General features: G+C 44.3%; 1 protein-coding gene across 1 annotated transcript in view; it reads right to left on the bottom strand.

The window, feature by feature from the left end:
* Positions 1–18,505: 18,505 nt before the first annotated feature.
* The window catches only part of LOC124555002 (protein obstructor-E-like), an 88,038-nt gene continuing 78,626 nt past the window's right edge, over positions 18,506–27,917 (bottom strand). The window contains exon 4 of the mRNA XM_047128745.1: positions 18,506–20,195. Coding sequence (XP_046984701.1) covers positions 19,894–20,195 — 302 coding nt within the window. The 3' untranslated portion in view covers positions 18,506–19,893. The remainder of the gene's footprint in view (positions 20,196–27,917) is intronic.

The following is a 27,917-nucleotide window of genomic DNA, read 5'->3' as shown; positions in this document are numbered from 1 at the left end:
CCAGTATTTGCAATAAATGTGAATTCAACATGAAAATTAGTCTACTTTGGTTGTTCTCACTAGCTTATGACATACGAAACTATATTTTGGCTACATCTTCCCATCTTAAAAGGGTATTTTTGGTTCCGAAACGGGGAGTTCGAGCAGTATGTGGTGTAAGTTCTCGAACCTCTTGTCAACCGCTATTCAGGAGTCTGAGAATTCTGACAATGACCTCTCAATACACATTTTCTTTAATGTCATTTGTTGGTAACAATATGAGTTTATTCCAAAGAATTTTCACCTTTCACTCAATTAATACGAGGCAGAAATCCAGTCTGCATTTGGTACATACTTTCTTGACTTTTGTGCAGAAACTGGAAAGCAGTATTCTGCTGAATCTATTTTCGGAAAGCTACCACAAGAATTAAAAAAAATATATTGACAGTAATCCTCGCACATTCAACTCTATACGAAGACTTTGCTTATGGATCATTCCATCTTTTCTATCAGGGAGTGTTTTTATGCTAGTTCCAGATGCAGTCGCTTGTCATGTTTCAGAGGAAACCTCTCCGCCTACAAGACCTGGGCAGTCACAGCGGGTGGGTTTATTGGTAGTTGGGAGCTCCAATGTTAGGCGCGTTATGGAGCCACTTATGGATATGGCTGCCAAGGAAGGGAAAAAAGCCAATGTGCCCTCCGTATGCATACCGGGTGGAGTCATTCCAGACGTGGAACGGGTCCATCCTGATGCCGTGAAGAGCACAGGGTGCACTCAACTGCAGGTGGTGGCTCACGTTGGTACCAATGATGTGTATCGCTTTGGATCGGAAAAGAGTTCCTCTGGTTTCGAGCGGCTATCAGAAGTGTTGTAGGGTGCCAGTCTTGCTTGCGAGATGAAAACAGAGCTCACCATTTGCAGCATAGTCGACAGGACAGGTTGCGGACCTCTGGTATAAAGGCGAGTGGAGAGTCTGAATAAGAGGGTCAGACGGTTCTGCGACCGTGTAGGCTGCAGATTGCTCGACATGCGCCACAGTTTGGCTGGGCTTCGGGTTCCGCTGAATATGTCGGGAGTCCACTAGACGCAGGAGGCGGCTACAGGTTAGCACGGGCTGTGTGGCGTGGTCTGGGCGGTTTTTTAGGTTAGAGGGTCTCGGGAAAACACAAAAAGGGCTTCAGTCTCAAAGGGTGTTGGCCGAACACAGGCAGAACATAGATCTAGGAATTCTCGGTATACCAGTTGTAAATTGTCGTAGCTATGTTGGCAAGGCACCAGAGCTCCAAGCGCTAATAGAAAGCACTGACGCTCAAATAGTTATAGGCACTGAAAGCTGGTTAAAGCCGGATACGTAAGTTCAGCCGAAATTTTTGCGAAAGACCTGATGGTGTTCAGGAAGGATATGCTAAACACAGTTGGCGGCGGTGCGTTTGTTGCTGTTAGAAGCAGTTTATCTTGTAGAGAAACTGAAGTAGATCGTTCCTGTGAGTTAGTTTGGCTAGGGGTTATTCTTAGCAACCTGAATAAAATAATAATTGGATCGTTTTAGCGACCTTCCAACTCAGGCGATAATCACTGCTGGAAAGTTCAAAGAAAACTTGAGTCTAATTCCAAACACGTACTCGACTCATACAATTATAGTTGGTGGTGATTTCAAATTTACCCACGATATGTTGGCGAAAATACATGTTTAAATCCGGAGTTACGCATAAAACATCATCCAAAATTGTGGTAAACGCATTCTCTGAAAATTACGAGTATTTCGAGCAGTTAGTTCACGAACTCATTCGAATAGTTAACGGTTTGAAAACGCACTTGACTCTTAGCAACAAATAATCCTGAGCTAATAACGAGCACCAAAACGGATACAGCGATAAGTGAACACAGGTTTGTCATAGCGAGACTGAATATTGTAACTCCCAAATCCTCCTCTTCATTTGCTCGCCGTTCTCAGAGCGACGGCCACCACAGGGCGTTAAAATCACATGACCTCACTTGTGCGACTCTAATTGTGTAGTGAAGTAGAAGTGGATAGTTCCTGTGAATTATTATGGGTGGAGGTTACACTAAACAACCGAACTAGATTAATAATTGGCTCCTTTTACCGACCTCCCGACTCAGCAGCATTAGTGGCAGAACAACTGAGAGAAAATTTGGAATACATTTCACATAAATTTTCTCAGCATGTTATAGTCTTAGGTGGAGATTTCAATTTACCAGATATAGACTGGGACACTCAGATGTTTAGGACGGGTGGTAGGGACAGAGCATCGAGTGACATTATACTGAGTGCACTATCCGAAAATTACCTCGAGCAATTAAACAGAGAACCGACTCGTGGAGATAACATATTGGACCTACTGATAACAAACAGACCCGAACTTTTCGAATCTGTATGTACAGAACAGGGAATCAGTGATCATAAGGCCGTTGCAGCATCCCTGAATATGGAAGTTAATAGGAATATAAAAAAAGGGAGGAAGGTTTATCTGTTTAGCAAGAGTAATAGAAGGCAGATTTCAGACTACCTAACAGATCAAAACGAAAATTTCTGTTCCGACACTGACAATGTTGAGTGTTTATGGAAAAAGTTCAAGGCAATCGTAAAATGCGTTTTAGACAGGTACGTGCCGAGTAAAACTGTGAGGGACGGGAAAAACCCACCGTGGTACAACAACAAAGTTAGGAAACTACTGCGAAAGCAAAGAGAGCTCCACTCCAAGTTTAAACGCAGCCAAAACCTCTCAGACAAACAGAAGCTAAACGATGTCAAAGTTAGCGTAAGGAGGGCTATGCGTGAAGCGTTCATTGAATTCGAAAGTAAAATTCTATGTACTGACTTGACTGAAAATCCTAGGAAGTTCTGGTCTTACGTTAAATCAGTAAGTGGCTCGAAACAGCATATCCAGACACTACGGGATGATGATGGCATTGAAACAGAGGATGACACGCGTAAAGCTGAAATACTAAACACCTTTTTCCAAAGCTGTTTCACAGAGGAAGACCGCACTGCAGTTCCTTCTCTAAATCCTCGCACAAACGAAAAAATGGCTGACATCGAAATAAGTGTCCAAGGAATAGAAAAGCAACTGGAATCACTCAATAGAGGAAAGTCCACTGGACCTGACGGGATACCAATTCGATTCTACACAGAGTACGCGAAAGAACTTGCCCCCCTTCTAACAGCCGTGTACCGCAAGTCTCTAGAGGAACGGAGGGTTCCAAATGATTGGAAAAGAGCACAGATAGTCCCAGTCTTCAAGAAGGGTCGTCGAGAAGATGCGCAAAACTATAGACCTATATCTCTTACGTCGATCTCTTGTAGAATTTTAGAACATGTTTTTTGCTCGCGTATCATGTCATTTCTGGAAACCCAGAATCTACTATGTAGGAATCAACATGGATTCCGGAAACAGCGATCGTGTGAGACCCAACTCGCCTTATTTGTTCATGAGACCCAGAAAATATTAGATACAGGCTCCCAGGTAGATGCTATTTTTCTTGACTTCCGGAAGGCGTTCGATACAGTTGCGCACTGTCGCCTGATAAACAAAGTAAGAGCCTACGGAATATCAGACGAGCTGTGTGGCTGGATTGAAGAGTTTTTAGCAAACAGAACACAGCATGTTGTTATCAATGGAGAGACGTCTACAGACGTTAAAGTAACCTCTGGCGTGCCACAGGGGAGTGTTATGGGACCATTGCTTTTCACAATATATATAAATGACTTAGTAGATAGTGTAGGAAGTTCCATGCGGCTTTTCGCGGATGATGCTGTAGTATACAGAGAAGTTGCTGCATTAGAAAATTGTAGCGAAATACAGGAAGATCTGCAGCGGATAGGCACTTGGTGCAGGGAGTGGCAACTGTCCCTTAACATAGACAAATGTAATGTATTGCGAATACATAGAAAGAAGGATCCTTTATTGTATGATTATATGATAGCGGAACAAACACTGGTAGCAGTTACTTCTGTAAAATATCTGGGAGTATGCGTACGGAACGATTTGAAGTGGAATGATCATATAAAATTAATTGTTGGTAAGGCGGGTACCAGGTTGAGATTCATTGGGAGAGTGCTTAGAAAATGTAGTCCATCAACAAAGGAGGTGGCTTACAAAACACTCGTTCGACCTATACTTGAGTATTGCTCATCAGTGTGGGATCCGTACCAGGTCGGGTTGACGGAGGAGATAGAGAAGATCCAGAGAAGAGCGGCGCGTTTCGTCACTGGGTTATTTGGTAACCGTGATAGCGTTACGGAGATGTTTAATAAACTCAAGTGGCAGACTCTGCAAGAGAGGCGCTCTGCATCGCGGTGTAGCTTGCTCGCCAGGTTTCGAGAGGGTGCGTTTCTGGATGAGGTATCGAATATATTGCTTCCCCCTACTTATACTTCCCGAGGAGATCACGAATGTAAAATTAGAGAGATTAGAGCACGCATGGAGGCTTTCAGACAGTCGTTCTTCCCGCGAACCATACGCGACTGGAACAGGAAAGGGAGGTAATGACAGTGGCACGTAAAGTGCCCTCCGCCACACACCGTTGGGTGGCTTGCGGAGTGTCAATGTAGATGTAATTGGCCGGCGCAACTTCCTAAGCGGCCGCACTCAGAGCTTCACCCTCAGATAAAGTACATCTTTAGGCTTACCAAAGTTAGTTTAGAATACGGCACTGAGGACAATACATCCAACGAAGCACGACGCTACTATACATTACTAATATTCAGCAAGTGTATCAACGTTAAAGACTATTTGGTTCTGTCAAAAACATTCCTAACATTGTATATGGCTCACCACCTCAGTAGAACCTATAGCATTGAAAGTTATGTGTAACTCAGCTTTTAAGTGCAAGTAGTGTAAAAAAACTTATTAATGTGCTACCTTTTTGTAGATATCTGATTGCATGTATTGGCCACCTCAAATACCGACTCATCACAAACTGCTACACACTGCAACAGCAGTGGTTCCAGAACAAAAATCAAAACCCCTGCCGCAACGTCATGCTACTGAAATTATTCAGTATCATATTTCATTTCCCTAAAAAAATTTTCGATCTAAGTGGGACCATTAAATAAGTTGATGCGTCAATTTCTTTTTTATTAACTATTTTTTGTCTGTAACTTAACAGTATTTTGTATGTGGTGACTGTAATGCATTTTAATTAGATAAGAGTAGATTGCTGGCAGGGGTGGCCGAGCGGTTCTAGGCGCCACAGTCTGGAACCGCGCGACTGCTGCGGTCGCAGGTTCGAATCCTGCCTCGGGCATGGATGTGTGTGATGTCCTTAGGTTAGTTAGGTTTAAGTAGTCCTAAGTTCTAGGGGATTGATGACCTGCGAAGTTTAGTCCCATAGTGCTCAGAGCCATTTGAACCATTTTGAAGAGTAGATTATTTACAAACAGAGTAGGATATACTCACAATGGCTGTTGATCTCTAGCAAAGACCTTTCACAGTCAACAGACATATATTTGCCAAAACACGACACATATTAACATCTTTCCCCATTGATCCTGTACTAATGTGTTAGAGAAGAAAAAGAAGGAGCAGTTTTACTTCACAGGCAGGGTTTTTCAGTTCTTCAGTAACTGAGTATCTTGAAGGGGGGAATGAAAAGACTGGTCAGGATACACGCGTATGCTTGCATTTACGAATACTTCTATCTAAAATGTTCACTGTGGCTAAATAAGTATTTCTGTAATTTTGTTCCATGCGTAAGATGTAGCGAACAACTATTGTAATCATTGTGTATACTCGTAACTTCACAGCTACATCCAGTGTCTGTGTTTCAGACTATTTAGTCTCTCTGTTATCATCTGTATATAATTATCCTTGATTTATTCTCTTTATTTAACTGCGATCACCTTTTCCGACGTTTTACGTGGAATTATCAACTATTTATAATATTTTCAAGCATTTTGAAAGGGAACTACGTTGATATAGTGCTTGTTTTGTTTGCAGAGATAGGATTTGCAAAAACTAACTACGATACGTTCTAAGCTTGCTGGTGATGTTGACCATTTACTTTAGAATGTCTCAGAGTCACTTTTGCGAAAATTTCCACTACGAACACTAATACAGGTTATATCAAACTAGCTCCTGTCTGCGAAAATGCTTCTTTCTATAAAATAGAAAGTGTAATGCCTTCGTTGGCTCAATAGATGAAATTATTTGTGAGAGCCACATATAAAACAAGTATCATCCCTCGCGCCCTATCACTTCTTGAAAGTCTTAAATTGCTTAACAAATATTAGGGGTGACTATATTACGTGGATTTCCAATTGAATTCACTTGCCAAAAAACAAGGATGTCGTTACACGCATGGTACTTACCAAGAATGTTAATGAACCACTCAGACATTTAACTGAATATCTGAAGGGCCGTCCACATTAGGCTACGAAGGGTAACGTGGACGAGTCAGTTAATGGCGAGGACGAAAGAACTCATACAGGAGCAGTTGAGGTATGTACGCATTATACCGTGGGAGACTGAGTCTGGACAATCCACCATTAGGTTATTTAAAAATCCGATCACACCCCAAAACTTCCTTTTCTGTTTTCCAGTGCCATGTCTTAGCGTCATTGGATCACCATAGTAATCACAATAGTAATCATCAACCCCCCATGGACCTTGCCGTTGGTGGGGAGGCTTGCGTGCCTCAGCGATACAGATAGCCGTACCGTAGGTGCAACCACAACGGAGGGGTATCTTGAGAGGCCAGGCAAACGTGTAGTTCCTGAAGAGGGGCAGCAGCCTTTTCAGTAGTTGCAGGGGCAACAGTCTGGATGATTGACTGATCTGGACTTGTAATACTAACCAAAACAGCCTTGCTGTGCTGGTACTGCGAACGGCTGAAAGCAAGGGGAAACTACGGCCGTAATTTTTCCCGAGGGCATGCAGCTTTACTGTTTGATTAAGAAGCTTTCGAAATGTGGTGCTACAGAAGAATGCTGAAGATTGGATGGGTAGATCATATAACTAATGAGGAGGTATTGAATAGGATTGGGAAGAAGAGAAGTTTGTGACACAACTTAACTAGAAGAAGGAACGGTTGGTAGGACATGTTGTGAGGCATCAAGGGATCACCAATTTAGTATTGGAGGGCAGCGTGGAGGGTAAAAATCGTAGAGGAAGACCAAGAGATGAATACACTAAACAGATTCAGAAGGATGTAGGTTGCAGTAGGTACTGGGAGATGAAGAAGCTTGCACAGGATAGAGTAGCATGGAGAGTTGCATCAAACCAGTCTCAGTACTGAAGACCAGAACAACAACAACAGTAATCCTCAATAACGACTCCAAAGATCTGAATCAATTTAAAATGCTATTTATCTCGAGAAGTTAATATGTCAGCGTCGTTGCTTCCATATCCAGTGTTGTTCGCAAAGAGCGGCTTGTAATTCTGAGAGCTACCAGCGTTTCGTGTTCAACAGAGAAATACTCGATTTTCAGACATGGATAAACAACGCGCCACGAACTGGGAGACCCTCAGTAACCTCAATCCTGACGTCTCACATACGTCGAGATATTTGCGTATTTGTCTTTGATAATTGTCATTCGTCATTGGAAGTGAAAGTAGGATAATTGGTGTGCAAGTACAGATGTCATGTGACCCCGCTCTCTCCCGTTCTTGGTTGCTCGTTATGTAACAGTTGCGACGGCAAATGTCTCTACTTCAACCAGGTTTCCACTAAATTTACTTAATGCTTCATTGCTATAAGGGAAAATTTTCTCCAGTAGAACGTTTCTTTGTGTTCGAATGTAACGCCAGTCTCCTATACCGACAAACAATATTTTCTGCGTTAGCCGTATAGATCACTGTGAAATCAAACACGAAATACTTTGTGAGCTTATAGGTAACCTTTCGACATCAAGTGGCTTTCCTTCCTTCTTCGCTTGGAACGAATCCATTTCTTATGGGGGCAGTTTTGCCACGTAGTGTCATGTGTTGATCAAATTTTGATTGTTTATCGTTGATGTTGGACATAGCTGTGCTCAAAGGGCCAATGTTTTGTGGAGAAGTATAGTGCTAGATTGTGAATGACGGTAGCGAATGCTCCAAACTGGGGTACGTAAGGCATTGGTGGTACAATTTCCTGTTTCAGTATTACCTTAAGATAGTAAGTAGCGACGAAAATCACTGGAGTGTCGTGAGCCATTAATTCGATTGCTATCAGTTTTAGACGGGTCCATAATTTCTGTGCAAGATCATCTCACGTCAGGAATGGATGTAAGAGACGCTCTGACAAGGCTACTTAAAAAACCCGAATTTCTTGTGATTAGTGAGAGTTTCTCTCCTCTGATGTACAACTACTTCATTGCCTCCTTTCAGACAGGTGCACCAGCACTGAAATAAAATTTACGTGTTACGTTGTTCACTTTCAGGGCACCAAGTGTGTACCACTGTAACTGTGGTAACTTCGTTATGCGTTGTACCGACTAAATTTATACGCTAGGTGTCACTAGTTTCATATTTTCGATCACAGGTCTTGATTTACACCGATTCTACGACATTCATTCTGTCGTGCCGTCTGGTCGTCATTAACTCATTCGTCATGGAGGTGGTGCTCCGCATTCGTCACTTGGATATACAGAGGCACTTTTTACTGTATAGTAAATATGCATAAAAAGTCCAGTCAGTAATTTAACCCTTAATTATAAATTCATCTTATCATTTCAAAAAATCACACGTTCGTCGCTACTTTTGACTCCATGATCCTAAGACTGCAGCGTGCCTACACTTCAGCGCTGAAATACCGTCTCTCTCCGAGTGCCTTGGGCTGTGTCTACGGCGATGTGATAGCCCTCCACGCATACGTGTTGCTTTCCTCCTGCCTCCTGTCACTACGACCTGGCTTGCTAATTGTATAGCGCTCAGCGCTCGCCATTCTCCCTTTCTCCACGATCGTGCTTTACAGCACTCACGCCCAACGATGTGCTGCTTAATGTCTGCTGAGCAGCAGTTGCTTTTCCGTGAAGGCTTTCATTCTTCATCTTCACTTTGTGTGTGTCATTACCTCTACTGGCAAAACTTCGTTACGTTGCTGCACAATACATCGAGAGTATGCAAATTACTGAGATATTTCATGTGGTTTATACGAGGGTAAGGTGGACAATTCTCGATGTGGTTGTAAGATGGCGCTGTCCTTATATTGTTCGATGTTTTCTAGAGTTGGCTCTGAGCACTATGGGACTTAACATCTTAGGTCATCAGTCCCCTAGAACTTAGAACTACTTAAACCTAACTAACCTAAGGACATCACACACATCCATGCCCGAAGCAGGATTCGAACCTGCGACCGTAGTAGTCCCGCGGTTCCGGACTGCAGCGCCTAGAACCGCACGGCCACCGCGGCCGGCTTTTCTAGAGTACGAGGAGACGCATGGAATATAATCTTTCACCAGGGAAAGTGAAATGAACCAGTAAAGAGCTTGGGTAACGGGAAAACGGAGGTAGGTACATGATTTACGAAAATTTGAATCATCTACGTTATTTATTACATGTTGCACCCTCTGATTTACATTTAATTCCTCATCTAAGGACATTTGCAGCTGGGAAACGGTATGAGTCCAATTAAGAGCATTAGAAGATTGTGGCAGCTATAGATAAGACATTCCTGGATTGCACTTCATGGATGGAGTTTATTCCGAGAGAAAAGACTGTGAATAAACTGCAGTGACCTCCGAGTGACATCGTCAAAAACAAATGAATCTTGGTCTTAAAGGGACAAAGTCTCTAACTGAGAGAAGTTCGACGTTTCACATCGACCTCAGAGACTCTCGAAGTGCCCCACGCGTGTAATACGACAGACGTCCCGCGGTTAACGCCTTTTCACTAGGGTGGCGCAAGTGGGTTTGGTGTGGTGCCCTCTATGGCTATGGTCATGCTTGGCCTCCCAGGTCCTCAGACCTCAGTCCGTGCGATTATTGGCTTTGAGGTTACCCGAAGTCGCAAGTGTATCGTGATCGACCGACATCTCTAGGGATGCTGAAAGACGACATCCGACGCCAATGCCTCAGCATAACTCCGGACATGCTTTACAGTGCTGTTCACATTATTCCTCGACTACAGCTATTGTTGAGGAATGATGGTGGACATATTGAGCATTTCCTGTAAAGAACATCATCTTTGCTTTGTCTTACTTTGTTATGCTAATTATTGCTATTTCGATCAGATGAAGCGCCATCTGTCGGATATTTTTTGAAATTTTGTATTTTTTTGGTTCTAATAAAACCCCACGTCATTCCAAGCATGTGTGTCAATTTTTACCTCTCTATCTACATTATTCCGTGATTTATTCAGTTTTCAAATTTATACTGACGTTTTGATCACCCGGTATATATATATAAATTCGCATAATTACGAACTGTCATTGGTGTGTCTGTTCACTGCATTGCAATCTGTGTATGTGTCGTGGCGTAATGTCCATTTGCAATAGCGATGTTTAACGATGGGACGTCCAGATGTGCGTGCCTCCAATTTGTTCTACACAGGTAGCGCATGTTATGCCTCTTACGTTCAGTTTTGGAAGTTTTTGACTCTTGAATTCCTTCGTGGTAACATAGTTCATACCCATTTATGTGTTGTTTTCATTTCTGTGAGAGGTCTATATGGCATCTCGCAGTCATCACGGAATATGAGTCATGTGGTAAGAGTATGTTACCCTCGCTTGTAAATGTGACGAATAGTGAGACCAGGCGAGATGCCACATACGTCTCCTGAAAACAACAAATAAACTGGTGTGAAGTACGTGACAATGAAGGAATTCAAGAGTCAAAACTTCCAAAACGAACGAAAGAGGCATAACATGTGGTACCTGTGTAGAACAAATAGGATGTATGTACGTCTGCAGATCTCTTCGTTACACGTAGTTGTTGCAAACGGACGTTACGCCACAAAGATATGTAAACAGGCAGAATACGGCGCTGCGGTCGACAACACCTATATAAGACAACAAGCGTCTGGCGCAGTTGTTAGATCGGATACTGTTGCTACAATGGCAGGTTATCAAGATATAAGTGAGTTTGAACGTGGTGTTACAGTCGGCCCACGAGCGATGGAACACAACATCTCCGAGGTAGCGATGAAGTGGGGATTTTCCCGCTCGATCATTTCACGAATGTACCGTGAGTATCAGGAATCCGGTAAATTTCAAATCTCTGATATCTCTGCGGCCGGAAAAAGATCCTGCAAGAACGGGACCAACGGCGACTGAAGAGAATCCTTCAACATGACCTTCCGCAAATTGCTGCAGATTTCAATGGTGGGCCGTCAACAAGCGTCAGCGTGCGAACCATTCAACGAAGCATCATCGGTATAGGCTTTCGGAGCCGAAGGCCCTCTGACGTACCGTTGATGACTGCTCGACACAAAGCCTGGGCCCGTCAGCACCGACATTGGAATGTTGACGACTGGAAACATGTTGCCCGGTCGGATGAGTCTCATTTCACATTTTATCGAACGGATGGACGTGTATCGGCATGGAGACAAACTCATGAACCCGTGGACCCTGCATGTCCGCAGGGGACTGTTCAAGCTGATGAAGGCTCTGTAATGATGTGGGGCTTGTGCAGTTGGAGTGAAATGGGATCCCTGATACGTCTACGTACGAGACTGTGATAGGTGGCACATCACCTGCATCCATTCATGACCATAGTGCATAGCGACGGACTTGGACAATTCCAACAGGACAATTCGACACCCCACATGTCCAGAATTGCTGCAGAGTGGCTCCAGGAACACTCCTCTGAGTTTAAACAGTTCCGCTGGCCACCAGACTCCCCAGGCATGAACATTGTTGAGCATATCTGGGGCGCCTTGCAAGGTGCTGTTCAGAAGAGATCTCCACCCCTCGTACTCGTACGGATTTATGGACAGCTCTGCAGGATTCATGGTGTCAGTTCCCTCGAGCACTACATAAGATATTACTCGAGTCCATGCCACTTCGTGTTGCGGCACCTCTCCGTGCTAGCTTGCGGGAACCCTACACGGTATTGGGCAGGTGTACCAGTTTCTATGGCTGGGGCACGGGGGAGATTTAAACCCACATCTCCCCCTTCGTAGTGTAACACCGTGACCACACAACAACGACAAGACGGTCAGAAACGATACTCAATATTGCATATATTAAGTATGGTATTACGTATGGACTGTTCACTGTTTCTATTATGCTTCTTTTTTCCACAATTCAGTACTCCTTCTGCCTGTTTTCATGCTTGATCTGTGTTCAGTTTTTGACAGGCTATCCAAAGGGCCCTTACCACTAAATCTGAGGTGGGTGCGATGGGGGGTCTCCCTTGGAAGCAATACTGCATGGTCCAGTCATATTAATGTGTAACCACAGCCTATGTTAGACGTCAACGTGCAATAATCACTCGCTCACAGCCGGTGGCAGAACTTACGGTGGAGGATATAGAAAGTGCATCGGTGGGACGCGGAAAACAGTGCAGTCGTTGTCGTAATGCGGAAACGGAGCGATTTATTTGGCATCCAAAGGCCGCATGGTCATTTGGTTTCGAGCCAACGGTGGAAGCATTTTCGAAACGGATAAGTTTGTAAACCGTTCGCGTACCACCATGGTTAAAGTATACCGTGCGTGGGAAAGTGGCGCTATCGAAAACTTGTACCAAGGTAATTGTGGTGCACCACGGGCCATAGATGACAGTGGTGAATGACGTCTGCGGGGAAGTGTATAGGAGAACAGATGTGTAACAGTTTAGCAACTAACCGCCCAGATCAACTAAGACGCTACCAACAGTGTCTCCTTAACGATCATTCAGCGAACATTGCTGCGTAAGGGCTTCCGCAGCAGACTTCTGGTTCATGCACCAATGCTGACTGTTGTTCATCGATGGCAAAGACTGGAATTCGTACGCCAGTACCGCAACTAAGCGTCCACTGAGTGGCGACAGGTGACCTTTTCATATGATCGCGTTTTATTCTCGAACGGACAGACGGCCGTTGGCGAGCATGGCCCTACGACAACCGTCGTAAGGGTCCAGGCCGGAGTAGGATGCGATGTGATCTGGGGAACGTTTTTGTGACATTCCCTGGATGTTCACACCATTCTGGAAGGCACTAAGGCTCAACACAAGTATGCATCTATCTTTGGGCGCCATGTCCACTCCTACACGCGGTTTGTTTTTCCTTGGCACGATACATCTACCAGCAGGACAATGATACGTGTCACATAGCTCGCAGCGTATGTGCGTAGTTCGAAGAGCACAAGCGTGAGTCTACCGTACTCCCTTGCCCATCGGCCACTGGCTCACCCATGTTATTTTTTTGTAAGTGGTCAGACGGTCACATACCCCTGTGTCGTTGTTTTAGCTCCTCTGCCGATTTACCTCAGATATAATCTCTAATGTAGCATCTTTCACGCTTTCTCCTTTGTGTTAAGGTGTGTGAGATTGAGTGTGTGAGAGAACGCAACTGAGTGGGGGTAAGTGCATGAGAGCCTTTTGTGTAGGTTCCAGTCTCACTCTCGTATTATTACAATCAGTTCCCATTAAACGATGGAAGTGCTGTGAGCCACCCTATTGCATGATCACTGTACGTAATTTCGTATCTGTGAGGACGCTTTCCACCGATGGGAAGGCTTCGCGGATTGTAAGCCACAAGGCTGACCTAGTTTGAAATACCATTCGCCATTCTGTTTCCTGTATTCTGATGGGGTGAGTCTTGTCCTGTGTACAGACTCGGGAGGAAGACTGCCGTGGTCTTGGTGGTAATCTGTGCTGGTGTGGAGATTATACAATGATGGAAGAATTGGATGTGACTATTTAACTTGCTAGCTTAAGTATAGTGGTTAGGTTATTTCGGGATTGCTTGGTCACGATTACTCCACAATTAAGAATGCGGCAGTGTGCTTGCAGGTGGTAAAGTAGAAACTCGTAGGTTGCTCATGCTTGATTGAATGGTAGTTTATTATAGTGCCATACACTATTTTTCAGTTCATCGTGCTGTAAATCAAAGTTGTCACCCTCTTCAGAATTATGAAATAGTTATTGTTTTGTCGAGAGTCGTGTGATGGAAACGTGATGTTCGGATTACTTGTCGTGGATTTGAATTTTGCGTTTGTTGCTTTGAGGACGCATGTGAGCTTGTAAATCATTTACCTGTGTTTAGTAATAACATGTGCGGTTCTCAGTCTACTTCTTCTGGAATTATTTCAATGTAAACCGAATCATTTTTGTTAGTGATGCATAGTATAGTGCCATGCTGTACGGCCGTCATCTTGCTGTGTATCGAGGATTCGCCTTACGCTCCCTGAATATTGTGGCATATCGGAAACCACATACTGAGCTGCAGTCGCTGAACGTCAGTAGTACGAGAGGGTAAAAAACAAAAAAACAAAACAAAAACAAAAATAAAGGAAATATATTGCCATGGATTGAGCTTGTGTAGTACGCATTCCTGCCGCTAGGTGTGTGTAGTGCAACTCATTGCCAGTTCAGTACCGCCTGTTGTCGATCTGGCTTGTTCTGTGCATGTGCAGCGACTGTTTCTGCAAGCGCTGTTTTGTTCTTGTTTCGTTTTGTATGACGGAATGTTTAAGTAAACAACGTGTACCTGTGAAATTTTGTTTTCTACTCGGTAAAAATGCTGCTGAAACTGTTTTAATGTTGAAAACAGCTTACCAAGATCACGCTATGGGAAAAACTGAAGTGTACAAGTGGTTTTCTCGAGATAAAAATGGCAACATGTCGATTGATGATAAATGTCGTTCTGGACGTCCATCAACTGCCAGAATCGACGAAAATATTGAAAAAATTCGAGAACTTGTGCTCACAGACCGTGTCGACAGACAATTCATCACCTGTCAGAGATTAGTGCGTTTTCTTGGAGCTTGGTCCAGCGAATTTTAACGGAAGATTTGGGCAGACAAAAGACTGGTTCTTCCACCACGAAAACGCACCTGCAGAGACAGCCATCGCTGTTAGACAGTTTTTGACTCAAATGGCTTGATTCCGCTGCCCCATCCACGCACCTTACTCGCCTGACCTGGTGCCGTGCAACTTTTTTTTATTTCCGCGCATGAAAAGGGGCATGCAAGGACACAGATTTGACAAGAAGTCAAGAAAAAACGAGGGAGGAGCTGTCAGCCGTTTCTAAGGATGACTACTAAAAAAATGTGTCGAACAATGGAAGCACCGATGGGACAAATGTGTTAATTGTAATAGAGAGTATTTTGAAGGGGATAAGGTTGTTTTGTAAACAATTTGAAAATATGTAGCTTTTAAAAAGTAATTACGGTTTTTTTTATACCCCTCGTTAGTAGTTCTTCTTTGGATGCTATGAGTTTTCAGGTGCAGATAATGAAAATCGACGGGTGGTGTTTCGACGACAGTTGCGTGCAAAATATCGTGCGCAGTGAGCTCGCACTTTACCCTGATGTTACGTGAAAATGATATTCATGATTTGTGTACTGGTTCTCATGGTTTAATTATTCTCTGTATTTAAAGTCAATGATCAAAAAACTGTAGAAACATTCTCAATTAATGGCCTGTATAAGCAGCGAGCTAGCTCTTGTTTAGTTCTGTATCGCTACATCGATCAATCATTACTCACTGTGTAGTATTCTACGTGCTATGCTGCATTACGAAATGTGTATGATTGTAACTACTTCTGGAAAACTCCACGAGTCATATAGCATTTCTAAACTGATTTCTGTGGAATAAAAATTATTCGGTTGCATAGCTTGAAGGTTTCAGGCCTTAATTATCATTAAGTATGGGAGAGTCATTCCTTTATATGGTAACACACGGTTTTCAGTTTCTATCGAATTTTGGTTAAAATGTTGGATTGTGATGTCGACCAGTAATTTGTAATAACACTCCTTGTAGCCCGCCCGGATGGCCGTGTGGTCTACCGCACGGCCTTCCGGGCGGGAAGGAGTGCCTGGTCCCCAGCACGAATCCGCCCGGCGGACTTGTGTCGAAGTCCGGCGAGCCGGCCAGTCTATGGGTGGTTTTTTGGCGGTTTTCCATCTGCCGAGGAGAATGCGGGCTGCTTCCCCTTATTCCGCCTAAGTTACACTATTTCGGCGACTGCTGCGCAAACAAGTTCTCCACGTACGCGTACACCACCATTACTCTACCACGCAAACATAGGGGTTACACTCGTCTAGTGTGAGACCTTCAGTGGGGGCGTCCACCGGGGGTCGAACCGCACAATAACCCCGGGATCGGTGTGGGGCGGCGGAGGGGTGAGGTGGACTGCGGTAGTCGTCGTGGGGTTGTGGACCACCGCCGCTGCGGCGGGGACAGGGCCTCTCCGTCATTTCTAGGGACCCGGTTAACATAAAATACAATACAATACCCTTCCTGTAAAGGTCTTCTTCAAGATTTTGGCTGCAGCGTAGTAGTGCCGGTATTATGAGAAACGCAATGCTATCAAGTGTATCTCCCCCTGTCCAACTGTCATTCGAACGATTCTGAGTTAAATTCTAAGGGAAAAAAAGACGCACCACGAATGAATTATCGGAATGGTACGGAAATCGGTAGATATGATGTACGCGTACAGACAAACAAATTTTTGTAATTTCAGCAAAACTGGCGATTTATTCAAGAGATAGAGCTTCACAAATTGAGAAAGTCAATAATGCGTTCGGTCATCTCTGGTTCTTATGCAAGCAGTTATTCGGCTTGACATTGACTGAGTTGTTGGACATCCTCCTTAGAGATATGGTGCCAAAAGTTTGCTGAATTGGCGCGATAGCTCATCAAAGCCCCGAGCCGGTTGGAGGCCCATGCCCATAATGTTCCAAATATTCTCAATTGCGGAGACATCCGGCGACCTTGCTGGTCAAGGTAGCGTTTGGCAAACACGAAGACAAGCAGGAGAAACTCTCGCCGTGGTCAAAGGACATTATCTAGCTGAAATGAAAGCCCAGGATGGCTTTCCATGAAGGGCAACAAAACAGGACGTAGAATATCATCGTCGCACCGCGAATGACAACTAAAGGAGTCCTGCTGTTAAACGAAACGCAGCCCAGACCATCACTCCTGGCTGTCGGGTTGAATGACAGGCGACAGTCAGGCTGGTATCCCACCGCTATCTGGGGCGTCTCCAGACCTGTCTTTGCTCGTCATTGGGTCTCAATTCGAAGCGGGACATATTACTGAAGACAATTCCACTCCATCCAGTGAGATTCAGGCCGAAAGTGCCCGACACAACTGCAAATGGGCATGTTGGTGTACAGAGGTCAATGGTAGTCGGAGCAAGGGGTGTCGTGGCCTCAGCCCCCATTCTGTGAGCCGCCTAAAGGACCTCGTGGTCATCGATGATAATGTGAAACCAGGGCTCTGAATGCCTCTCTGACGATTGCTCGGTTCTGTCGTTCTGTCGTGTCTCTAGGTCGACGGCTTTCTTCTTGAAGCTTTTTTCGGCCATGGTTCACCCATCCCTGCCAACATCTTTTAATAATGGGCATCGCTCGTGTTCAAATGTTGAGAGATTCGCCGATTACTCCAACCAGCTTCTATGAGACCAACTAAGCGTCCTCTCTCAAATGCTGACGCATGTATGTAATGAATGTTGGGCTCCAGAAGGTTCCCTTTCTGTGCAGCGACCGTGGATTATAAACTTGTAAAGAATGTAGCAACCAGACGCGGAAACCTAATTTATTTATCTTGTTGCAAATCGATTTCGACTGATATCAGTCATCATCGGTGCTAAAACAAATACAAGAAACAGGGCATAAACAACAACTGCTTTAACAAACGAAAAAATTGACAAAAAAACATAGTTACATCAATTACAACATATACAGATGTCTGAAATTAAAATTTAGAGTCATAACATACCATTTTCCCAACCGATATATGCCATAAGTAGAAGTTTGGGTAAATTCTTCGTTGTACCTCGTTTCTTTGTCTTAGAGTGCATTTGGAGTACTGTACTTGCATGTATACCCTCAATCAATTTTGGTAATAATGCTGCTTTCTTTACGTGCACAAGAAGAAATTAGCAAATGTGACTGAACAGTAAGTAGATTTGTGACCCACACATAAGAAAGCGTTTCAAATAGAGATCCCGCGTGTCTGGGTTCTGTTCCTTCAGTGTGAGAGGCAAAAAATACAGATGATCTGCATTTCGCCTCTCACGTGTGGTAGGTCTCTGTACTTGTTCAAAATTTGTCCTTTTTATTTTAAATTTAAGGCGTTATTTACGTCAGCAGGAGGCATTATTTCACATTATTACGAGCTATAACTTGTGTAATGAAGCTGCTGTATTGTCTGAAGCTGACAACAAACTGAAAATTTTATGTACGCTTTTGCCACTTTGCAGCGTTGTCGCAGTAATACTCCAATTTTATTACATTATTTCTCCCTTGTACAGACTGACTATATAGGTAACACTCAAAATTTTAAAAAATGATAATAAAGTACCGTGAAACGAAAGGGAAATGTCCTGTTAAGTATGCAGTTATCTGCAACATTTGCATCTTTCCTCTAATGATGTGTTTTTGATAAAGGACTTGGCAGTTAAGGAGCGAGGTCTGTGCGTAGGAACATACAAACAGTTAAAACTATTTATGATTTTTATTGTAATGTTCAATGAGAATTACAATGACAATGGGAACTGTAACAATAAATTTATCTTGAGGAAATTGGAAAATATTCACAAGTGAAATACTGGGTACAAGAAAAATTTACAACGAACTGTTAAGTTGTAACTAGAAACATGAACAAAACGATTTATCTCTATTGCTGGTTGGGAAAAAGCTAATACAAAATCAGTCTTAATTAGAATGAAAAGAAATCATTAGTTTCCTTTGACAAACATTAATGAGTAATGAAAAGGTATACGAAAATGAGGAGACTTTTACGGTTGAAATACACGGATACAAAGTGATGGGAAATACTATGAGAATTCTACAATGAATATCAAATAATTACACAACAGAAAATGTAACACATTATTTAGTCTACATATATAAGATAAAATGTAAAGAGTATTTGAACTTTTCAAAGTGTACAGAGACACTGGAAGACTGAAAATGAGGATCTTCAGGCGATTAAAGTTTATTTTAATTTTATATACACCACAGGAAAATTATTTCGGGAAGACATCTGCCGTAAGATTGAAAACTATTGTCTAAAGTTTCATTTGCTGTTTGACTACATATCACAAAATTTATGTTAATGGGTGAGGTACATCAAGACTCACACCGTCGGTTTTTGGTGTTAAAATGAGCGACATAATTTTATTTTCTTCGAATTAGCTGTTGGCAGCAGCAAGGCATACTTATTCGATAAATATACCGTAATGTGACAAATATTGACCCGTAGTTAAATCTGGACGGAAATTTAGCATTTATTTAAGGTAAGGGGAAAGACGTAAGTCGTAACGAGGCGGTTTCGTTAATGTGTTGTTTATAGCTCTGGGTAATAACACCGCCGCTCCCTCCTACTCATCTCTTTCCCTCAACCTTTTCATATCTATTAGCAATAATTTTGCCCACGGTTGGTGAGCTTTTGTTACTATTGGCATTTAGCGATAAGAAAAGCCTTCCACTTCGCACAGGTTGCCATTTCTAAGTAAAAACCCGAATGATAACTGACTCTAGATAGGAGTACGATTTTTTATTTTTTTTTTCTCCACATAATCGTTTAAAGTTATCCTCAGGTAAAATAGCTGCAAATCATGTGGCTGAGAGTTAACGGAATACGCTCTAGAGTCCTATCGTTGGCAGATTAATGAAGAAAATTTTTTTTAAATCGGGTTTTGCTTTCACACTCGGCCTCTCAAATGTGAAAGTGTGGAAGAAGTAAACGACGCTATTGCCCGGATAGGACAACAGCACACGGCGCGCCATTCACGCCCGTTCTCTTATACACTAGAACAGAGTCCATTAGATAGGAGAAGTGAGCTACAGCTAGAGCACGATAAATAAGAGCGGCGTGCGGCCTAGTTGCGCGGGCGAGGCCGCAGCGGGATGGGCAGGGCTCCGGGCGGCAGGTCGAGCGGCTGCTCACGGCCGCGTGCCGGGCCCGGCACGTTGCGGTCGTCCAGCTCCTCGGGCGGCGGCGCCTGCGTCGTGGGCACGTCGCAGTCCTCCGTGGGCGGCACCACGCAGCGCAGCGACCGCCGGTCGAACACCAGCATGGCCGGGCAGCGCTGCAGCCGCGGGTAGCCGCCCTGGCACTGCCAGTAGCGGTTGCACGACTTGCCCAGCGGCACGTTGCCGTTCGCGTCCTCGTTACACAGCGCTAAAAATCACAACAAAACGTACTTTACCCTTCTCAAAAGAAAATCTAGTACAACGGGGTGTACTCGAATTAAACCAGTTTATTGCCGAACCAACTACACTACTGGCCATTAAAATTGCTACACCAAGAAGAAATGCAGATGATAAACGGGTATTCAATGGACAAATATACAGGGTGTTACAAAAAGGTACGGCCAAACTTTCAGGAAACATTCCTCACACACAAAGAAAGAAAATATGTTATGTGGGCATGTGTCCGGAAACGCTTACTTTCCATGTTAGAGCTCATTTTATTACTTCCCTTCGAATCACATTAATCATGGAATGGAAACACACAGCAACAGAACGTACCAGCGTGACTTCAAACACTTTTTTACAGGAAATGTTCAAAATATCCTCCGTTAGTGAGGATACATGCATCCACCCTCCGTCGCATGGAATCCCTGATGCGCTGATGCAGCCCTGGAGAATGGCGTATTGTATCACAGCCGTCCACAATACGAGCACCAAGAGTCTCTACATTTAGTACCGGGGTTGCGCAGACAAGAGCTTTCAAATGCCCCCATAAATGAAAGTCAAGAGGGTTGAGGTCAGAAGAGCGTGGAGGCCATGGAATTGGTCCGCCTCTACCAATCCATCGGTCACCGAATCTGTTGTTGAGAAGCGTACGAACACTTCGACTGAAATGTGCAGGAGCTCCATCGTGCATGAACCACATGTTGTGTCGTACTTGTAAAGGCACATGTTCTAGCAGCACAGGTAGAGTATCCCGTATGAAATCATGATAACGTGCTCCATTGAGCGTAGGTGGAAGAACATAGGGCCCAATCAAGACATCACCAACAATACCGGCCCAAACGTTCACAGAACATCTGTGTTGATGACGTGATTGCACAATTGCGTGCGGATTCTCGTCAGCCCACACATGTTGATTGTGAAAATTTACAATCTGATCACGTTGGAATGAAGCCTCATCCGTAAAGAGAACATTTGCACTGAAATGAGGATTGACACATTGTTGGATGAACCATTCGCAGAAGTGTACCCGTGGAGGCCAATCAGCTGCTGATAGTGCCTGCACACGCTGTACATGGTACGGAAACAACTGGTTCTCCCGTAGCACTCAACATACAGTGACGTGGTCAACGTTGCCTTGTACAGCAGCAACTTCTCTGACGCTGACATTAGGGTTATCGTCAACTGCACGAAGAACTGCCTCGTCCATTGCAGGTGTCCTCGTCGTTCTAGGTCTTCCCCAGTCGCGAGTGATAGGCTGGAATGTTCCGTGCTCCCTAAGACGCCGATCAGTTGCTTCGAACGTCTTCCTGTCGGGACATATTCGTTCTGGAAATCTGTCTCGATACAAACGTACCGCGCCACGCCTATTGCCCCTTGCTAATCCATACATCAAATGGGCATCTGCCAACTCCGCATTTGTAAACATTGCACTGACTGCAAAACCACGTTCGTGATGAACACTAACCTGTTGATGCTACGTACTGATGTGCTTGATGCTAGTACCTTAGAGTAATGAGTCGCATGTCAACACAAGCTCCGAAGTCAACATTACCTTCCTTCAATTGGGCCAACTGGCGGTGAATCGAGGAAGTACAGTACATACTGACGACACTAAAATGAGCTCTAACATGGAAATTAAGCGTTTCCGGACACATGCCCACATAACATCTTTTCTTTATTTGTGTGTGAGGAATGTTTCCCGAAAGTTTGGCCGTACCTTTTTGTAACACCCTGTATTATACTCCAACTGACATGTGATTACATTTTCACGCAATTTGGGTGCATAGATCCTGACGAATCAGTACCCAGAACAACCACCTCTGGCCGTAATAACGGCCTTGATACGCCTGGGCATTGAGTCAAACAGAGCTTGGATGGCGTGTACAGGTACAGCTGCCCATGCAGCTTCAACACGATACCACAGTTCATCAAGAGTAGTGACTGGCGTATTGTGACGAGCCAGTTGGTCGGCCACCACTGACCAGACGTTTTCAATTGGTGAGAGATCTGGAGAATGTGCTGGCCAGGGCAGCAGTTCACCATTTTCTGTGTCCAGAAAGGCCGGTACAGGACCTGAACATGCGGTGGTGCATTGTCCTGTTGAAATGTAGGGTTTCGCAGGGATCGAATGAAGGGTAGAGCCACGGGGCGTAACACATCTGAAATGTAACGTCCACTGTTCAAAATGCCGACAATGCGAACAAGAGGTGACCGAGACGTGTAACCAATGGCACCCCATGCCATCACTCCGGGTGATACGCCAGTACGAATACACGCTTCCAATGTGCGTTCACCGCGATGTCGCCAAACACGGATGCGACCATCGTTATGCTGTAAACTGAACCTGGATTCATTCGAAAAAATGACGTTTTACCATTCGTGCTCCTAGGTTCGTCGTTGAGTACACCATCGCTGGCGCTCCTGTCTGTGATGCAGCGTCAAGGGTAACCGCAGCCATGGTCTCCGAGCTGATAGTCCACGCTGCTGCAAACGTCGAACTGTTCGTGCAGATGGTTGTTGTCTTGCAAACGTCCCCATCTGTTGACTCAGGGATCGAGACGTGGCTGCACGATCCGTGCCATGCGGATAAGATGCCTGTCATTTCGACTGCTAGTGATACGAGGCCGTTGGGGTCCTGCACGGCGTTCCGTATTACCCTCCTGAACCCACCGATTGGGGTAGCAATTTTAATGGCCAGTAGTGTAGATGTGAGTGTTATGAAGTCTTTTCTGAAAGCATTCGTATGGACTGCAGCCATGTATTGAAGTGAAACATGCAGATACACAGTTTAGTCAAGAAGAGAATAGAAGCGTTTGAAACATGGTGCTACAGATGAATGCTGGAGATTAGATGGGTAGATCATGTAACTAATGAGGAGATACTGAGTAGAAATGGGGGATAAGAAATTCGTGGCATAACCTGACTAGAAAAAGGTATCGGTTGATAGAACACATTATGAAACATCACGGGATTACCAGATTAGTATTGGGTTGGGTTGTTTGGGGAAGGAGACCAGACAGTGAGGTCATCGGTCTCATCGGATTAGGGAAGGAAGTCGGCCGTGCCCTTTCAAAGGAACGATTCCGGCATGTGCCTGGAGCGATTTAGGGAAATCACGGAAAACCTAAATCAGGATGGCCGGACGCGGGATTGAACCGTCGTCTTCCCGAATGCGAGGGTTCGGTTGGAAAGTGTGTCATAACGTCGTCACGTCAGGGACTGCACGACCCCTCCCGCCGGGGGTTCGAGTCCTCCCTCGGGCATGGGTGTGTGTGTTGTTCTTAGCATAAGTTAGTTTAAGTAGTGAATAGGTCTAGGGACCGATGACCTAAGCAGTTTGGTCCCTTAGGAATTCACACACATTTGAACATTCGAGAGCTAAGAGTTTGTTGTTGCTGTGGTCTTTAGTCCGAAGATCTGCAAGCCTCTCCATCTCCGAATAACTACTGCAACTTACATCCTTCTCAGTCTGCTAACTGTATTTATCTCTTGACCTCCCTCTACAATTCCCCCCCCCCCCCCCTCCACCCCACCATACCTCCATCCAATACTAAACTACCGAGCGAGGTGGCGCAGTAGTTAGACACTGGGTTCGCCCTCGATCTTGCATTCAGTACTGCTCCGTTTCGTCTACAGTTTCTGTTTTCTGCAATGTCAGTTGCACGCTAATAGCTACACCCAGCAGTAAGGGTACGTTTACCGTTGAAGAGGTGGCGGATGTGCACCTCGTGTCTGGGTTCACATGTGCAATGGTACAATTGCAAATCGACGGTATGCTGAGCTGTTCTACAGCGATGACTACTGTTGTGGGTTGGTAGGAGAGCCAACACCGGGTTACTAGAGGAGGCCGAAAGGCACGGGTTTTAGCTCACGCAGGCTGGCGTGAGGTCTGGAACAGGTCAAGGAAATTAGAATTTAGAAAAACGGACGTAGCTGGTGGAATACTTAACTTTAATCCATAAATGGTGAACGTCGGTCTTGACGGTACATTATTACAGTATCAATAGTAACTGGTAATGGTGCCTTGCTAGGTCGTAGCAAATTACGTAGCTGAAGGCTATGCTAACTATCGTCTCGGCAAATGAGAGCGTATTTTGTCAGTGAACCATCGCTAGCGAAGTCGGTTGTACAACTGGTACGAGTGCTAGGAAGTCTCTCTAGACCTGCCGTGTGGCGGCGCTCGGTCTGCAATCACTGATAGTGGCGACACGCGGGTCCGACGTATACTAACGGACCGCGGCCGATTTAAAGGCTACCACCTAGCAAGTGTGGCGTCTGGCGGTGACACCACAACTACCACAGTAATTTTTGTGTGCAAGTGTTGCAAACTCTTCATGAGTAAACGTATCCATACCGCAATGTATCGCTATTGACATACAACTAAGACTGCCGGAACAATAAACCCAAGATATATCGATCATATATGTGCAAGAAATTCATTGATACCTTATAGCGTGTAATACGTTAAGTTAATTAGTTAGTTAAGTGTTCCATAGATCACCTACGCGGTTCTTTTATCGTAATGATGTGGAAGAGTCAGGATACGGGATAGGTAACATTAATGTTAACATCAATGAACACATCATTTTTTAGTCCTACTCATGCCACACATTTTATATTATTGGGCAAATGGTTTGAGGTTTTTGCTGCTACATGCAGAACTCCTTTCTGAGCCACTGACAGCTTCAATAATAATAATTAGAGTCATTTTTCCTCTAGTATTGTAGGCGTGGACATCACTATTTTTCTCGAATTGTGATGGGATATTTACGGGGAATTTCAGTAGCGAATATAGAGGATGTCTCTCCTAAGAGTCGCAGTTGCTCTAGTATTTTGCAATTTTGTTTTTTCAACGTGTAGGTGGAGTCAGCCCAAACAAATGCAGCTTATCACGTCTTTCATGCGACACCCAGCGTCGACCAGTTTGTTTGCAGTTACAAAAAAAATGATTTTTGAAGTGAAATTTTACCAGCCCATTTGACAAAACTGTCCCAAATTAGTCTACTGCGGTATTCGTTTGACCGATGTGTTGCAACAGGGACAGTGAAATGAACTGTCGCGTGGCTAGGGCCTCCCGTCGCGTAGACCGGTCGCCTGGCGCAAGTCTTTTTAGTTGACAGCACTTCGGCGACTTGCTCTATGATGGGGATGAGATAATGATGATGATGAAGACAACACAACACCCACTCCCTGGGCGGAGAAAATCTACGACCCAGCCGGTAATCTAACACGGGCCTCCTTGCATGGTATTCCGTCACGCTGACCACTCAGCTATTGAGACGGACGCAGGGACAGTAAAACACGAGGAATAACTACTATTCCAGCAGCGACAGCAGCATCCTGGACAGCGGTGTCTACTATCGCTATGCAGAACCACGATGTTCAATCACTGCTAGAGTACTGGTTGTTCTTCGTGTTTTACTGCTCCTGTTAATACATATTTGTAAAAAGAATATCACACTAGACTAATCTGAAAGCGCTCTGTCCAGTTGGCACGCAAAATTACAATTCAAAAATCATTTTGTTTGATACGGGAAACAAACCAATGCATTACGTCGACGCTGGGCGTCGTTCGAAAGACGGGATGAACGCGATTTGTTTGGACTGACACCAGCTACACGTTGCAAGAACGAAATTGCAGATATCTGCCAAAACACCAGAGAAACTTCGGCTGAAGACTTTTAGGAGAGATACGCTATATGTGAAACTTCCTGGCAGATTAAAACTGTGTGCCGGGTGGAGAGTCGAACTCGGGACCCTTACCTTTCGTGGGAAAGTGCTCTACCATCTGAGCTACCCGTCCTCACAGCTTCAATTCTGCGAGTACCTCGTCTCCTACCTTCAAAACATCACAGAAGCTCTTCTGCGAACCTTGCAGAACTAGCACTCCTGGAAGAAAGGATATGCGGACACATGGCTTAGTCACAGCCTGGGGGATGTTTCCAGAATGAGAAACATCCCCCATTGTGGAAACATCCCCCAGGCTGTGGCTAAGCCATGTCTCTGCAATATCCTTTCTTCCATGAGTGCTAGTTCTGCAAGGTTCGCAGAAGAGCTGCTGTGAAGTTTGGAAGGTAGGAGACGAGGTGCTGGCAGAATTGAAGCTGTGAGGGGGGTAGTGCGTCGTGCTTGGGTAGCTCAGATGGTACAGCACTTGCCCGCGAAAGACAAAGGTTCCGAGTTCGAGTCTCGGTCCGGCACACAGTTTTAATCTGCCAGGAAGTTTCATATCAGCGCACACTCCACTGCAGAGTGAAAATCTCCTTCTGGCTACCCTGTATGTATTGCAGTTAAAATGCCAACTCATTGGAGAGGTACCTAGATGTCGACAGCGAGCGAACACCACACATTATTATTATTACAGCTCGCTTTTGCGCAATACATACTTTCTTTCTAAGTGATGAGTTACAGCAGAAAATTATTCGATAAGACATTATTGAGTAGAAATATGCATAATATATCAGAAGTGTGATTCGTTTGTTTCCAAGACTAAAAATTATACGAAGAACGTAACTGAACTTAATTGTTTTAGAAGCTCTGTAGTGTGCTTCTCCCAGTTCAAGTTTTTGTCAATATGTACACCCAAAAATTTGGGACATTCTACCCTATCTACTGATTCCTGTTCATGTGCTACATCAACTGTTGGTATACTGGTTGTTGTACGGAACTGAATACAGCGTGTTTTCTCAAAATTGAGGGAGAGTCCATTTTCAGAGGACCACTTAATAATTCTTTGATAAGCATTATTAACATCTCATCGTCAGACATGAAAGGCGTACATTCCACACGAATCGACAGTTTTCTTTCAGTTAGAAGATCACTCTCTAACAAAGCTACGAACTGTTATGTGTGCGCCACAAACACAATAATTGGGTCTTCCCATCTGAGATAAATGTCATGCAATACATGTTCGTGGAGCATAATTCCATCTCCTGTTAAAATATCACATTGCCTAGTGAGAAATAGGTCCTCAAACTAAGGAATAGTTATGACACGATACGCCTCTTTACCGCTACAAAAGTTTGTTTGTAACCCCTGATTTATTCATGCTGTGGCCCATGCACCAACATAATTCGTCTTTTCCTATCTTTTTAAATCACTGGAAGACGGTAAGTAAGTGAGGACGTTACAAATAGGCTAATCATGCACAAAAGCAGGTGCTTCGGTAATCACTAAGCTAGTCAATTAGTTGCAGTACTTTAAAACATACACCCAGCGTAAGAAATTCTGCAAGTAGTGTTCTCCACTCTCTACTGGCTCAGAGCATCTCTTGTAGCGACAAGACTGGTTCTCCGTCTCCGATACTTGCCAAGGATAGCTGCATTCCGTAAAAAGAGTTAGTCACGGTTCGCTGTCATCGAATAGAATAAATGTAGAGCTGCAACAGTTTAGCAAATTTTCTAATATCTAGTTCTTCCTATAAAGCTTCTGTGCTTGACCCGTGAAACCCTTTGACTATGTGATGTGAAAGTAGAGAGTCCTCCCAGGATTCGCCTAAATGGCGGGTTAACTCTGCCTGTAAACTAATGAAGGGTGTACAGAGTGTTAGACTTTCGATTGCCAATCCGAAAAGCGTACTCGGTTGGTGCTTCATTCACCACGTTGTTCTGCTCGATGAGTACGTAATGGCAGTTTTAGACAGATACTAACCCGTCCCTTACCATTCCAGCTGTCTGATAACAATTCCACGAGACTCAGCCGGTGC

This window comes from Schistocerca americana, chromosome X (genome assembly GCF_021461395.2).
Source record: "Schistocerca americana isolate TAMUIC-IGC-003095 chromosome X, iqSchAmer2.1, whole genome shotgun sequence".
NCBI classification, from domain to species: Eukaryota; Metazoa; Arthropoda; class Insecta; order Orthoptera; family Acrididae; genus Schistocerca; species Schistocerca americana.
Note: the sequence above shows the minus strand (reverse complement) of the source record. Positions and strands in the feature narration are given on the sequence as shown.